The sequence below is a fragment of the Amia ocellicauda genome, chromosome 16, assembly GCF_036373705.1.
Source record: "Amia ocellicauda isolate fAmiCal2 chromosome 16, fAmiCal2.hap1, whole genome shotgun sequence".
NCBI classification, from domain to species: domain Eukaryota; kingdom Metazoa; phylum Chordata; class Actinopteri; order Amiiformes; family Amiidae; genus Amia; species Amia ocellicauda.
Genome location: NC_089865.1, coordinates 5896571 through 5909210, shown reverse-complemented (window position 1 = coordinate 5909210; position 12640 = coordinate 5896571). Strand labels below are relative to the sequence as shown.

At 41.7% G+C, this 12640-nt stretch overlaps 1 protein-coding gene across 5 annotated transcripts in view; it reads left to right on the top strand.

Annotated features, from left to right (window-relative positions):
• The window catches only part of epb41l5 (erythrocyte membrane protein band 4.1 like 5), a 33591-nt gene extending 21734 nt beyond the window's left edge, over positions 1 to 11857 (top strand). For 2 of the 5 annotated variants that reach the window (XM_066688144.1, XM_066688141.1), the window contains exons 17-26: positions 3127 to 3305; positions 3654 to 3745; positions 4271 to 4402; positions 4667 to 4731; positions 4974 to 5090; positions 8179 to 8281; positions 8394 to 8471; positions 8733 to 8783; positions 8989 to 9125; positions 9637 to 11857. In XM_066688144.1, coding sequence (XP_066544241.1) covers positions 3127 to 3305; positions 3654 to 3745; positions 4271 to 4402; positions 4667 to 4731; positions 4974 to 5090; positions 8179 to 8281; positions 8394 to 8471; positions 8733 to 8783; positions 8989 to 9125; positions 9637 to 9703 — 1021 coding nt within the window. In that variant the 3' untranslated portion in view covers positions 9704 to 11857. The remainder of the gene's footprint in view (positions 1 to 3126; positions 3306 to 3653; positions 3746 to 4270; positions 4403 to 4666; positions 4732 to 4973; positions 5091 to 8178; positions 8282 to 8393; positions 8472 to 8732; positions 8784 to 8988; positions 9126 to 9636) is intronic. The other 3 variants (XM_066688143.1, XM_066688142.1, XM_066688145.1) reach the window with 3 other exon arrangements.
• The last annotated feature ends 783 nt before the right edge of the window (positions 11858 to 12640 follow it).

The following is a 12640-nucleotide window of genomic DNA, read 5'->3' as shown; positions in this document are numbered from 1 at the left end:
TAGTACAAATCAAAGTGTCTTTAATGACCAAAATAATATAGCTTTTAGTGATCATCAGAACTGTATCATGGAACTTTTCCAAGGGTTTATTTTCCCTTTGCATTGGTACATCCCAGTGATTTTAGAAACTTATTTTCTGTCAAAGATTAAAAAAAAAAAAAAAAAAAAATCTAAAAATCATACTTATTTTAATGTGTATGCTGTGTTCATGTGTACCACAGAAGAGGTAACAGAAAATAAAGCACAACTGTGACTGTTGATATTGCATCGTCATAAAGGAGGTGACGGCAGGTCCGGACTTTCCCCCATAATCCTCTCTGCTCTGTACCTCCACTCTCCTCAATTACTGCCACCCCTGACACTATACATTTAAAACCCTACTGAGCCTATATTAATTCAGAATCCCTTTTGTTCTCTGTTTAGATGAAGCATTGGTATTGAAATTTCCTTTACTTCTGAACTTGATGAAAATTGTAACCTTTTCTTTTAAGCTTCTTATCAGCATTAATCCTGGTCCAGTCATGTGTGGAATGTGACTTGGGAAGCTATGACTACCGATAGTGTAATCAAAGTCAGCAGCTATGCAGAATTAAACCAGATATGCTGAAGGGCTGTCCTGTTAAAGGAGCTCAGCTTAGGTGTCTCTGGATGGTTCATAAGGTGCCGATCCCTGTACTGGAGCTCATTCTGTGCATAACTAAAGGGAAACTGGCGAACATTGTTTTCACAGTTCACAATAGATCAGTGTTTCCCAACCCTGTGAAGCCTACACTGTATACACACACACACACACACACACACACAGGAAGGTATGATCTGGTCTTATGGTTACACCTGGGTGCTTTATAGAGCATTCTTTTGAATAATTTAGCCACATTCTGCATTTAAATTAAGTTAAGTGAGTAATTTAGGGTTAGGTTTTGGTCCGGGTTAGGGCTTGAGTCATTTAAGTTTATGATTTTGTTTATGTTAGGGTTGGAAATGAGGTAACTGAATCAGGGTTGGAATCGAATGGGCCTAATTTGAAATTGTGTTGTGTGTAGGGTTAGGTTTTCAGGCTGCTGATCAGGTTTCAAATGTGCCGTGTAAGCTACTGATGTAATTTACAATGTCGTATAATGTACAATCTCAAAATACAGTACTGCAGATCATAAACATTATGAAAATTATTAGGCAAATCTGATTTTATCTGAAATGAAAATCTCACCAAGCTAAACTTACATTTAGGATATAGATGAATGTAGGAATCCTCTTCGTTATGTTTAGGTGGTTTAGAGAATTATTTTTACAGTGATTATAGCTTAATTATAGACTTAACATACATTTTGCAATGAAATAGTTTAGATTTTGGTCCAGGTTAGGGTCCCCATTACAATTCATTTTTTCCAAATGCAATACATTTTCATATCGGAATGGATATTCTGAATCTTCGGGTGACTAATTGCCATCTCAAGTGAAATTTTCGTGAAAGTTAAGTGATGAAATTAGGGTATGATTTTGATACATTCAAGGGTTTGGGTTAGTCTTCTTTTAACACAAGCTTTCGTTTAGTTTTGGGATGGTTTTCTGCTGGATTAATTGAATCTGGTATAGACTTACATAGGCCTCTCTTGAAATGTTTGTGCTGTTTGGTCTTCAAATGTACCGTGTAACCAAGTGTTACAATAGTGTAATAGTGCACCATGACTGAGAGAAATAAATTGTCAGCCAGCAGAAGGGTTGGAACTGTAAGTGCCAATTGGTACGTCTGGTTTTGCTTCTGTGTATGTGCACATATCTGTTCCCGTATGTTAATCAGGAGCCAATGAGAATAGGGAAACCGCTAACAGCTGCAGGTAAGTGAGACCAATGTGTTCGTGGGAAATACTGATTTCGGCAAGCTGCGTCTTGTTCTCTAGAGTAATTAAAGGAGTTCAAGCCACATCAGTGCATGTGTTTGTCATCTTACAGATTCTCACAATTACTGTATGTGCTTTACATGATTAATTACCTTAATTTGAGCATGTCCTTGTACAGACTTCTCTTTGGTTTTGCTGTGTTTTTATTAGTCTTATTACCCTTTTTTTTAAAACTTTAAATGTTCCTGAAAGAAAAATCTAAGTATCCCTTAAAGTAATAAGGGATGATGCATTAACATGACAGGTCTTAGGACATGGCAGCCTAACCTAAACAAAACATCTGGTGCTTATATATATTCTATAATAACAGCCTCATATTCTGTCTGTAAGAGGAAATTACCTGGCGGGTGGTAAGAGGAACGATGCTTTTTGCTTTATTTCGATTCTGCTTTACTTCATGTAATGCCAATGCAGTCACTTCATGTGTAGAGAAGCTGGTCTGACATGCAGGTTTGATCATTTAGTGACCAGCCAGCAGATCAGAGTCTTGCTGGTGTGTTTTGTCAAGTATGTCTGGTTAAAACCTGTTGGTGCAGTGATGTTATTGGTGTGAAATCTCCAGCTAAGAGTTCTTGCAAGGCATGACATATCTACTTCCTACTCTTATTATGGACTTTAGTATTGAACATTAAGGAATTGGAGTACTGATTTAATTAGATGCGTGTGTAATGGACAGAGTATGTATTACATTCCCCAACCAGTAGAGTGGAGAATTCACTTGTCTACTTGTTCTAAGAGACTCCATGGTAAACACTTTTGGCCTGATTTTCTCAGAGGGCAAGTGTTGGGCACACTGCCCACTCCATATAAAATGAGTTGAATGGGCAGTTTGCCCACAGAGAAAATGGGGTCTGTTGCTTTTTATATTCAGTTTTCTGCTTTTATCTTGGATTTACAAATGTTAAAAAGGAACTTCCCCTTTTTCCTGACAGTAGATTTGTATGTAATTTGATTTGTGATTCAGGAAGAGAAATTTGATGCACATTTTCCTGGTAACGGGCAATAATGGGTATTCCAGTGAAATTGGGATGGAAATGTATTATCTGCATTGCTGACTGCTATTAACTGAGCTTCTGGTAAGTAGTAAACTTAGCATTTTTATTAGCAAAATAACATTTCAGTTTGCCTGATTTGTGTCAAGGAATATTAGATCTACTGGTATTTATGTGATGGTGTTTCTGCCACGATTTCATTCTGACGTCTTGATTCACTCGGTTTCACTCCTCAGCCTACCTCTCATTGCCGATTTACTAGACAGCAAGGACCTGCTAGAAACTTGCATTGATGAGGTCATCGGGGTGCCCGTTACAATCCCAGGCATGCCTGAAGACGTGGGCCCCAGCACAGCGGCGGCGGCGGCGTCCCCTGGAGTCAGTGAAACTGTGGAGGAGAGGGTCTCTTTGTGTGGTAAGAAACCCCCAGGCACCTACAGACAAACACGCCTGCACCTCGTGTGCATTTTTATTTATTTAATTGAATTTAACTTAAAACATGTTGCTCTGTAATTGTTGCTTTTATTTATGTAGATCTCAAACCCCCTTTTTGTTCTTCCCAAAGAAACATTTTCCATTATTACTGAACAGCAAACGAGTATATTCTGTGCAAAACATTGTTTTTCACATCCTGCTGTTATATTAATGTCAAACTTGTTTATATATGTAGATGTTTTGAAATGTTGGCGTACCACTGTTAAATCATGCAGACTGACTTTACCAGCATGTCACTGGTGTTTCTCTTCTGTCCCCGGCGTTGAAGAAGCAGCTGCCAGGCTGAAGCTGTTGGAGATCGAGAGTACGGCGTTGTCAGCTTCTGCCAGGTCCAATATCAATGTGAATATGAACAATCAGGTCAGTGATTTCGTCTTTCAGGCCATTGCGACATCAACGCTCTGTGAATCTCGCACTTTCTTTGGGCAGTGAGTAATTGTGTCCAAACCAAAGATGTGGTGGTCTCTGCTGAGTCCAAATTAGTTACCATTCCTCATTGTTGTGGCAAGGATTTCCCTTGTGTATATAAACACATTGTGTGTGTTTAGATGTATACATGCTTTGTTTAATGTGTATATGTATCTTATGTCTCAATTTCATTTGTGTGAAAACTCTCGATTACACAAGTCTGTTCCTGGAAAAGCTTCCATTGAGGCCAGATACTTTTGAGATGCTCTTGTCGGTGTGTTTTCTGGTCCTGTGAAGGCAGATTATGGAGTTGTTTAAGGAGATTATGAGCTGCAGGCTCAGCAGGTCAGCAGTGCTTTACAAAGGGATGTCAACAAATAGAGATGGGCGTTAGTTAATTTAAAGCTACAGTACACCACCAGCCACTGAGGGGAACGTCACTTATGCCTCGGGACACACCCCTGACCTTTCTCTCAGGAGGATGTGGTGAAGCTGACGGAGAAGTGTCTGAACGGCGTGACCAGCAGCCCGGTCCTCCCTTGCCCGGCCCGGCCCCCAGAGGACCTCAAGAGCAACATCCTCAAAGCCCAGGTCGAGGCGGCCCTGAAGGTACGAGCTTGTGCGTCTGGAATGGACTGGATACCCCTGGTCTGGAAGCCAGTCTGAAGTGTCTCTGTGGAGCTGAGAATTTGTTCTGGTAGACCTCACCCTCGCTTGCTGAACATGATGACCTAACTCTGACTTTTCTTTGAGATGTAGAGAAATTAAGTAACCTCCATTTATTCTTCATGCATCATTGGTTTGTCGTCATTGGTCTCCCAAGTGCTACAAATGTGTAAATTCCATACTGTGTGTCTGTGTTTACTCTGGTAGGTAACAAGAGAAGACCTTCCAATGACGGGAGACAAAAACTGCAACCTTCAGGAAGCGGCTGTCAGGTACAGTTGTAGAATACTCTGCCATCGCTGAGTATTAATTTTTAGTCTGAAGTCTTGTTTTTTGTGCAGTAAGCATGCTATGTTCCTTAATGAGCATTGTGAAGTCTCCTGGGGTGTGGTTCAAGATGGGAGGTGTGAGTAAAATGCTGGTTATAATAGAAATTACTCACTAGTGAAATACATCCCGGTGGCTCCAGCCGCACCCTTGCTCTACCTTTGAGCTCCTTTGCCTCGTCTTCCAGGAATAAGGGGAAGTGTGCACGTGCTGGCAGCACCTCCTCCCTGCCCGTGTGTGGCCGGGCCGAGCGCCAGGACTCGAGGGACCCCAGGCTGCCCCTGCTGCCCTGTACCAGGTCCAGGTAAGAGGGTGTGCCCCCACTCCTCACAATCTCAAATGAATGCCTCTGTCAGCTGGCAGCCCCCTGCTGGAGGAAGCTAATCTTCAATGTGGGCGTCTTCTAGGCCTTTCTTCCATCTCCTGCGGTTCATTCGATGACCCCCCCCCCCTCTCAATCTTTGATCTGTTCTTCTTGCAAGGTGTCCAGCCCTTTGCTGTTTTTACACTTTCACTCTTTCAATGTCATGTTTTGTTTATTCACAGATCCAAGCATTTCTTTCTCATCTTGTTATTCCAAGCATGCCGTTTGTTCGTGTCGGCCACAGTTTCTGTAAAAGTTTTTGCATTTAGTGACAGTGTTTCACAAGCATAAGTTAGCGTTGGGAGTAAGCATTGATCAAATACTTCTCTCTTCTCTCAAATGCATAGATTTTTATAGGATTGGTACTGACCTATAAAAGATTAATTATAATGAATGCAGTGTTTTTGTATTGAACAATAATTGCAGAACAAATGTGATCCCAATTACTGAACAATAAGGAAGAGTAGCCCCTTAATCCCTGTGCCAGTGTGCATCTGAGACTGTTGCTGTGAGGCTCCCTGCAGCTCCCATCGTGCTCTGGAAGAATCTGGGACACAAAGATTAGGTACCACCTGTCCCTTCCCTGCCCTGCAGCATGTGCACTATATCGCATAACACCCGAGAAAACAGGATTCAGAGGTTTCATTTTTAATGTGTTAGTGCCGGTATTGATGGCGTGTTAGTGCCGGTGTACTGAAACGGAGGTGATGTCAGCTGATTCTGCCATATTAACCCTTCGCACTGAGTTCAGCTCTTTCTGCTTGTAAACAGTTGACATACACTGCCATCTGGCGGTGTTGTGGAGGTACAGGCAGTCCATGTTTCCACAACCCCCTGCTCCATGAAAAGCACTACAGCGACATTTTGGAACGGTCCTGAAAACGTAATGCAACTTAACAGATGGCAGCTGAGCATCTAAATTTGGGAGGGGTTACGGTCTTCACATTCGCCTGGGGTGTGGCATTCAATGTCCTTGCGTCACCACTAGCGGTGCACGTACAGTTTTGGAGCTGGATATTTGAAGGCTTTTGGGGACTTAAAGGATGTCTACAAACTACAGAGTGAACAGGATGATTATAGTTATTGACAATGTTATGAAGTAGCTGTGGGAACTGTGATTATACTCAAACTTGCTTGTATTGCTTCCTTGACAATATTAAGCCCTCCAGATGATCATGCATTGACACCAAGTTGTCATTTCTCCAGTAGTTGCTTGTAGACCCCTAGGAAGAGCACCCTGGCCCTCTTTCCTCAATGTAAAGTGGGTGAGTGGGGGTGAGGGATTAAACAAACAATAGTCGACCATCTGGCCACTAGATTTCCTTTTTCCTTGATCTGGCTTTTTCATTAGCATGTCAACAAGCCCCTGAAGGACACGTGCTCCAAAAAACACTTCAAAGTCAAGATATAGTGTGTTTTATGATGCCACTAAAATGTGTGGGAAGTGCAGCTCCCTTCCAAGATCAAAGAGACGGCAGTGCTCAAATGAATAGCTTCAGCATTTTGCTTCGTGGGAAAACTACGTATTTTTCCCCAAACTTTGAGTATACATTAGTTTATATATATATATAATATACACTCACCTAAAGGATTATTAGGAACACCTGTTCAATTTCTCATTAATGCAATTATCTAACCAACCAATCACATGGCAGTTGCTTCAATGCATTTAGGGGTGTGGTCCTGGTCAAGACAATCTCCTGAACTCCAAACTGAATGTCTGAATGGGAAAGAAAGGTGATTTAAGCAATTTTGAGCGTGGCATGGTTGTTGGTGCTAGACGGGCCGGTCTGAGTATTTCACAATCTGCTCAGTTACTGGGATTTTCACGCACAACCATTTCTAGGGTTTACAAAGAATGGTGTGAAAAGGGAAAAACATCCAGTATGCGGCAGTCCTGTGGGCGAAAATGCCTTGTTGATGCTAGAGGTCAGAGGAGAATGGGCCGACTGATTCAAGCTGATAGAAGAGCAACTTTGACTGAAATAACCACTCGTTACAACCGAGGTATGCAGCAAAGCATTTGTGAAGCCACAACACGTACAACCTTGAGGCGGATGGGCTACAACAGCAGAAGACCCCACCGGGTACCACTCATCTCCACTACAAATAGGAAAAAGAGGCTACAATTTGCACAAGCTCACAAAGGTCGAATCATTTCAAATTGGTTTCTTGAACATGACAATGAGTTCACTGTACTAAACTGGCCCCCACAGTCACCAGATCTCAACCCAATAGAGCATCTTTGGGATGTGGTGGAACGGGAGCTTGGTGCCCTGGATGTGCATCCCACAAATCTCCATCAACTGCAAGATGCTATCCTATCAATATGGGCCAACATTTCTAAAGAATGCTTTCAGCACCTTGTTGAATCAATGCCACGTAGAATTAAGGCAGTTCTGAAGGCGAAAGGGGGTCAAACACAGTATTAGTATGGTGTTCCTAATAATCCTTTAGGTGTGTGTGTGTGTGTGTGTGAGTAATATATATATATATATATATAGCGGTGTCCCACTACAGATGAGCACCGAATTGAAGCTATCAAAGTAGAATAGACCTCTTTCTTCTAAAAGCTGTTCCAGTTTCTGTCCTTCTGATATTTGACCTTTTCTTAGACTGCAGGGATGAGATCAGAACCTCCTGTAATGAGGCATTTGCTGTGGAGTTTGAAATGTCCTTCTGTTGCATCCAAAACATTGCATTTTCTACACTTAAAAGCATTTACAGTTTCCTAGATTTTCTCCTATATCCCAAACACACAAAACTAGCATTAGGAGATGTTTACCTGCTGGATGAGACTTTTTCTCCTGGTTTCTTGTCAAGGATTTACTCTGCCCTGCCCTCTTCGCTCATTGTCATGTTGTCAAAGATCTCCACTGAACATTATGCTATGTTTAAGTATCTTAATGGCAATATGTGGAATAAACAATCAAGATATCAATTTCCTTAGCTATGATTATTAAACATTGGTGTACATATCTTTGCTGACTTTGATTTTACAATTGGATCCATTGGTTTTCTTTCTCAGTGATGAAGTAAACACTGTTGCAATGCCTGTGACTGAAGACCGTTCCTCTTCCTTAACCTCAATGCTGTCTGCTGAGCCTGTCAGTGAGACCATGACCTTAAAGGTAGATGAACACTGATGTGCAAATACACTTATTGTTTGGATTTACTGGCACAACTGTCACTTAATTAACTTTTCTGTCCAAATGAAGCATCTAAAACGTGTTGTTCACACAGAGTAAAGCTGAAGAACTGGACGCCCTGATTTCGTCTCTCTCGGACAATCTGATCGACTTCACAGATGCCACACCGTTGGTGAGTCGAGTCTGAAAACTGTCGGTCCTTTTTAACGAGGAGTTCAGTAAGTGTATCATGACGCATGGTTTTTAATGTAGTGTTCAACAAAAGGGGAGGCAAGTGGTTCCTTGTGAGTGTTGATCAGCCCAGGCTCTGGAGGTGAATCCATGCCTGCTCTCATGGTGAAAGATTGGGCCCTTTTCCTGTTAAATTCCTCATCGTGTGGAGCCCTGGCCCTGATGTATAATAAGTGATTTATTTTTCTGCTTCTATTCAAAGGTTCAGACTAAGCCAGTAATTACTCCTAGATGGATTGTCCCAGCACCTACAGTAAGTTAAAGTGTAGTGGTTTCCATTTGTAATCCAAATTTCAAATGCAAGCAAGAGCTACACTGGAGATTTATACCTACAATACCTTGTTTTTCTCATGATGTAAATCGCCAAATGTTTCATATAGATTTTTCTTCAGTATTTTGCTTCAAATGTATATTAGTCTGTGCCAATACCTATTGGTTGTTCCCTTCCATCACCGCAGTGTGGTGTGTTTACGAACGGCCTTCCTGACGGCGACGCCAGCTCCTCCACGAAAACCACACCGCTGAATAATTCTGAGAGCACCCCCACAGCCCCGCAGCCGCCACTCGCTCAAATTCCTACTGTGATCGCTACCAGGTAATATTCTCTTTCGTACCATCTTATTCTGTTTAAACCATGGAAGAGCCTTTATTGATGGATGGTGCTGTGCCAGGTGGGGGCACAAAATGGCCACTTTCAAGGGCACCTGGGGGGGATGGTTCCACTTAAAGAAGCACCTGACCTGTAGGACTCCTCTGATAGGCTGGAACCAGCATAGCAATAGGAAGTGGGCACACCTAGTTTATTGGAGTTGTAGTTTACAAACAAGGAGAAGAACTATGACTCCAAGGTTTACTTGTATTAATTCTGCACACAACCCCACTCAGTTAAAGCCAAGCTGAAATCCTTTGTCCTCATCCTGAATATTTCTTGCTTGGATATAATGTAAACTGTCTTTAACTACTTGAAACAATTTCTAGCATAATGCCAGCCTCTCAAAACCTAAATCCTATGAAGAGATGTTTAATCTGAAGACCTAGTTGTACTGATGACGTCCCGAGACCCCAGTGAGAGGGTATAACATCTGTCCCGTTCTCGTACCCTCCAGCACTGTGACCGATCCCGCCAAGGAGGAGGCGGTGAAGTCCAAGCGCCTGCTGACCACTGAGCTCTGAGGTGGGAACTCGTTCTGTCTGTCTGGAGTGAATCACTGTGACTGGGCCGCCTCCGAGCTCAGTCACGAGAAACTGGATTTCTCCACCTGTATGCATTCCAATAGGGTGGGGGGTTTGTGTGTGGGGGGGGGGAATGGGTTGTTAACCATACGGTATTATTGAACAGGATATTGTTCGTACACATTCCAATAAGCTGCTTTTAGATTCGATTTTAAGTGGTATTTTTAAGGGAACAAAAGGTTTTAGTCTCAGACATGCATAGCTGGTCAGCATCCGAGAATGAGAGAATTGTCCATGTTCAGCAGGGAGACGTCGCCACTTTATACATTCCCGATCTCTGCAGCCAGTCTCCCTGCAGATAAATCTTGATTGATCTTGGCTGGGCCCAGCTAGACTGTGCTCTGTGGCCTTTCCTCTTATGGACTAAGTGGGGAACCGGTTCAACCCCAGCTGGAGGTCCTTCCTCCCCTGTCCGACATTGAGGAATGGCCGAAGAATACCATTTTACCTTGAAAAGTCCCAGATGTTTGTTTTAGAATTTCATTTTATTCTTGGATTTGTTTTTAAATACCTTAACATTAAATGTTTCTTACCAATGCCTACAATTTTACTTGGAAATATTGAACAAGCTATTTTATTTTATTTTTCTCAACTGTCCACACTTTCATTTGTAAACTGTTAAGTAGGACCCCAGACTAGCATTATCATTTCATAAGCATGACTTAGATTCTTCAGAGAACCAACAAACGAGACGATGCTGACAAATGCTAAACGGTAGTGCTACGATGAGCCATTAAAAAGTAAACATTAGGTCTACACTATTTATTTTGTTATATAATAAACACTAGTTATTCGCCTTATTTAGTGTTTTGTATATCTGAAGTTTGTCTAGATGTTGCACTGTTAGTTACCAATACTTTTCATGTAGCACCTATATGATTTTGAAAGCACTGGATATGATTTTAATCACATTTGTCCTCACTGTATTTGTGTGTGTGTGTACAGAAATATACAGATGTTTGTCTTGTGTAAACTGGTACCCCAGTTTGATAGAATACCTATATATTTCTGGAACCATATGAAGTCTCATGACAAGCTTAAAGATTGTATGGATATTAATGGAAACACTGGATTGTGGACCATACTGAAATGAGCTCTGTGGGAAGTTGGGTGACTGCCGTGGCGATGGCAGGGTTGTGATAACCCGACTGTCGATGAATGTCCTGTACTGGCATTGCGAGACGATGTCTTCAATAACAAAATGTGGACCTAGTGTGACTGGTTACCATTAGGATTGAGTTTTCACGACCGCAGCCATGGAACTGTGAAAACCTGAACTCATCGTGTGGATGGGAATCCCAAAGCCAAGAGTGTTGCAGTGACAGTTTGTCATATGGGCTGAAGTTTGGCCTGTTGCTGTTCTTCCTTTTATACCTTGTTGGTTCACTGGCAACATCTGACCTTTCTTGTGCAATTCTGCCGCATTCACCACCATTTAGTTTCCACACTCCACTTTACAGCATGAAGTATTGCTTTGGCCAGCACTACCCCCCTGTAAAAGTCCTGAACCTTCTCCCTACATCATCCCTGGCTTGTTAACTGTCGTAGGCCACAATGATGTCGATTTATCATCCGACTCAAAAAGCCCTTTGAATCCAGTCTGAGTAGCTCTCTCCGGGCGGTCTTCAGCTCTTGTGCATTTCTAAAAAGTAGTCGCTAGCTAACAGGATGACCTAAATAAAAATGAATCGTGTTGCCAGACAAGAACATTTTCTCTCTCCCTCGTACATTAAAAGGATGGGTGAAACTGTATATGTAGGGGTAGTTTTTGGCCCTGACATGAATGATAAATATAATCAGAGGTGTACTTTTTTCTTTAGGTAGACGTCAGTGAACATTAGCAATACTCTGGATTTAGATCTTTACTTTGTCATGTAAGTGCAGTTTTCCTGTAGCTTTCTGACTAATGTATTTTTTATAAAGTGCACCCTGTTTCACTCTGTATATTTCAATGTAACGTAGGTGTAAAAACTGGATAAGAAGGCACTGCACTGATTTGTATTTTGTATGTACATTGGTAAGAGTGGGGGAATTGTAGGCCTGCAGCAGTTTTATATGATGTAGGATTTCAAGTAAAATGTTTGTTAGAATCCTGTGGTTTGTGGTGTCTTTTTGTTTGTGCACATGATCCTCTGATTACTTAATAGCATTAGTCCTGACTTTTATAATCGTCAGGTCATGTTAAAATGTTCAATATACTATAGTTAATGGGGTAACACAACTGAAAACTACTAATTTTAACCAAACTGTCAATTGTGTGTCCAGAATTCAGATTAAACACTGTGCCACCTAGAGATATTAAACTTGACACTGCTCTTTATCTCTCTGCTCCTGTCAACTGCACATTTATTTTCTTGCACTATACTGACCTCTTGTGGTGTTTGTTCTTAAGAGCCAGTCTCTCCAGGTATCACAGTACATGAGTACAACTTGCATCAGTGTTTGGTGGCATATTTATAGATTTCTGATGGCACCAGTGTTTAATTTCATGCAGAGATCTGCTCGCACTGTTAATAAAACTGTGACCAATGCTTAAAGGATAAAACTAGATATTTATCATTTATACATCTTGTAGAGAGGGGTGACTATCTGTCCCAGCTCCACTGCAGAGAGACCAAAATAAACCAGCAGACTTTACCTGAGGATCCATTGCAGATGGGAGCCCAGCTAATGGCTTCTGGTCAGAATTGACCACTGTGATCGATCTCTGTGCTCAAAACCTTAATCTTCCTCCTCCTCGGCATGCACAATACACACTACTGCTATTTATTAGTACATTTATGTCAGTACTCTGTTTTTTGTTTAGACATGCCACCCAGTATTTAAGTTGGCTTATTTCTCTTCAACACAGCCTACTTTTTGTCCTGTTTATTTTTG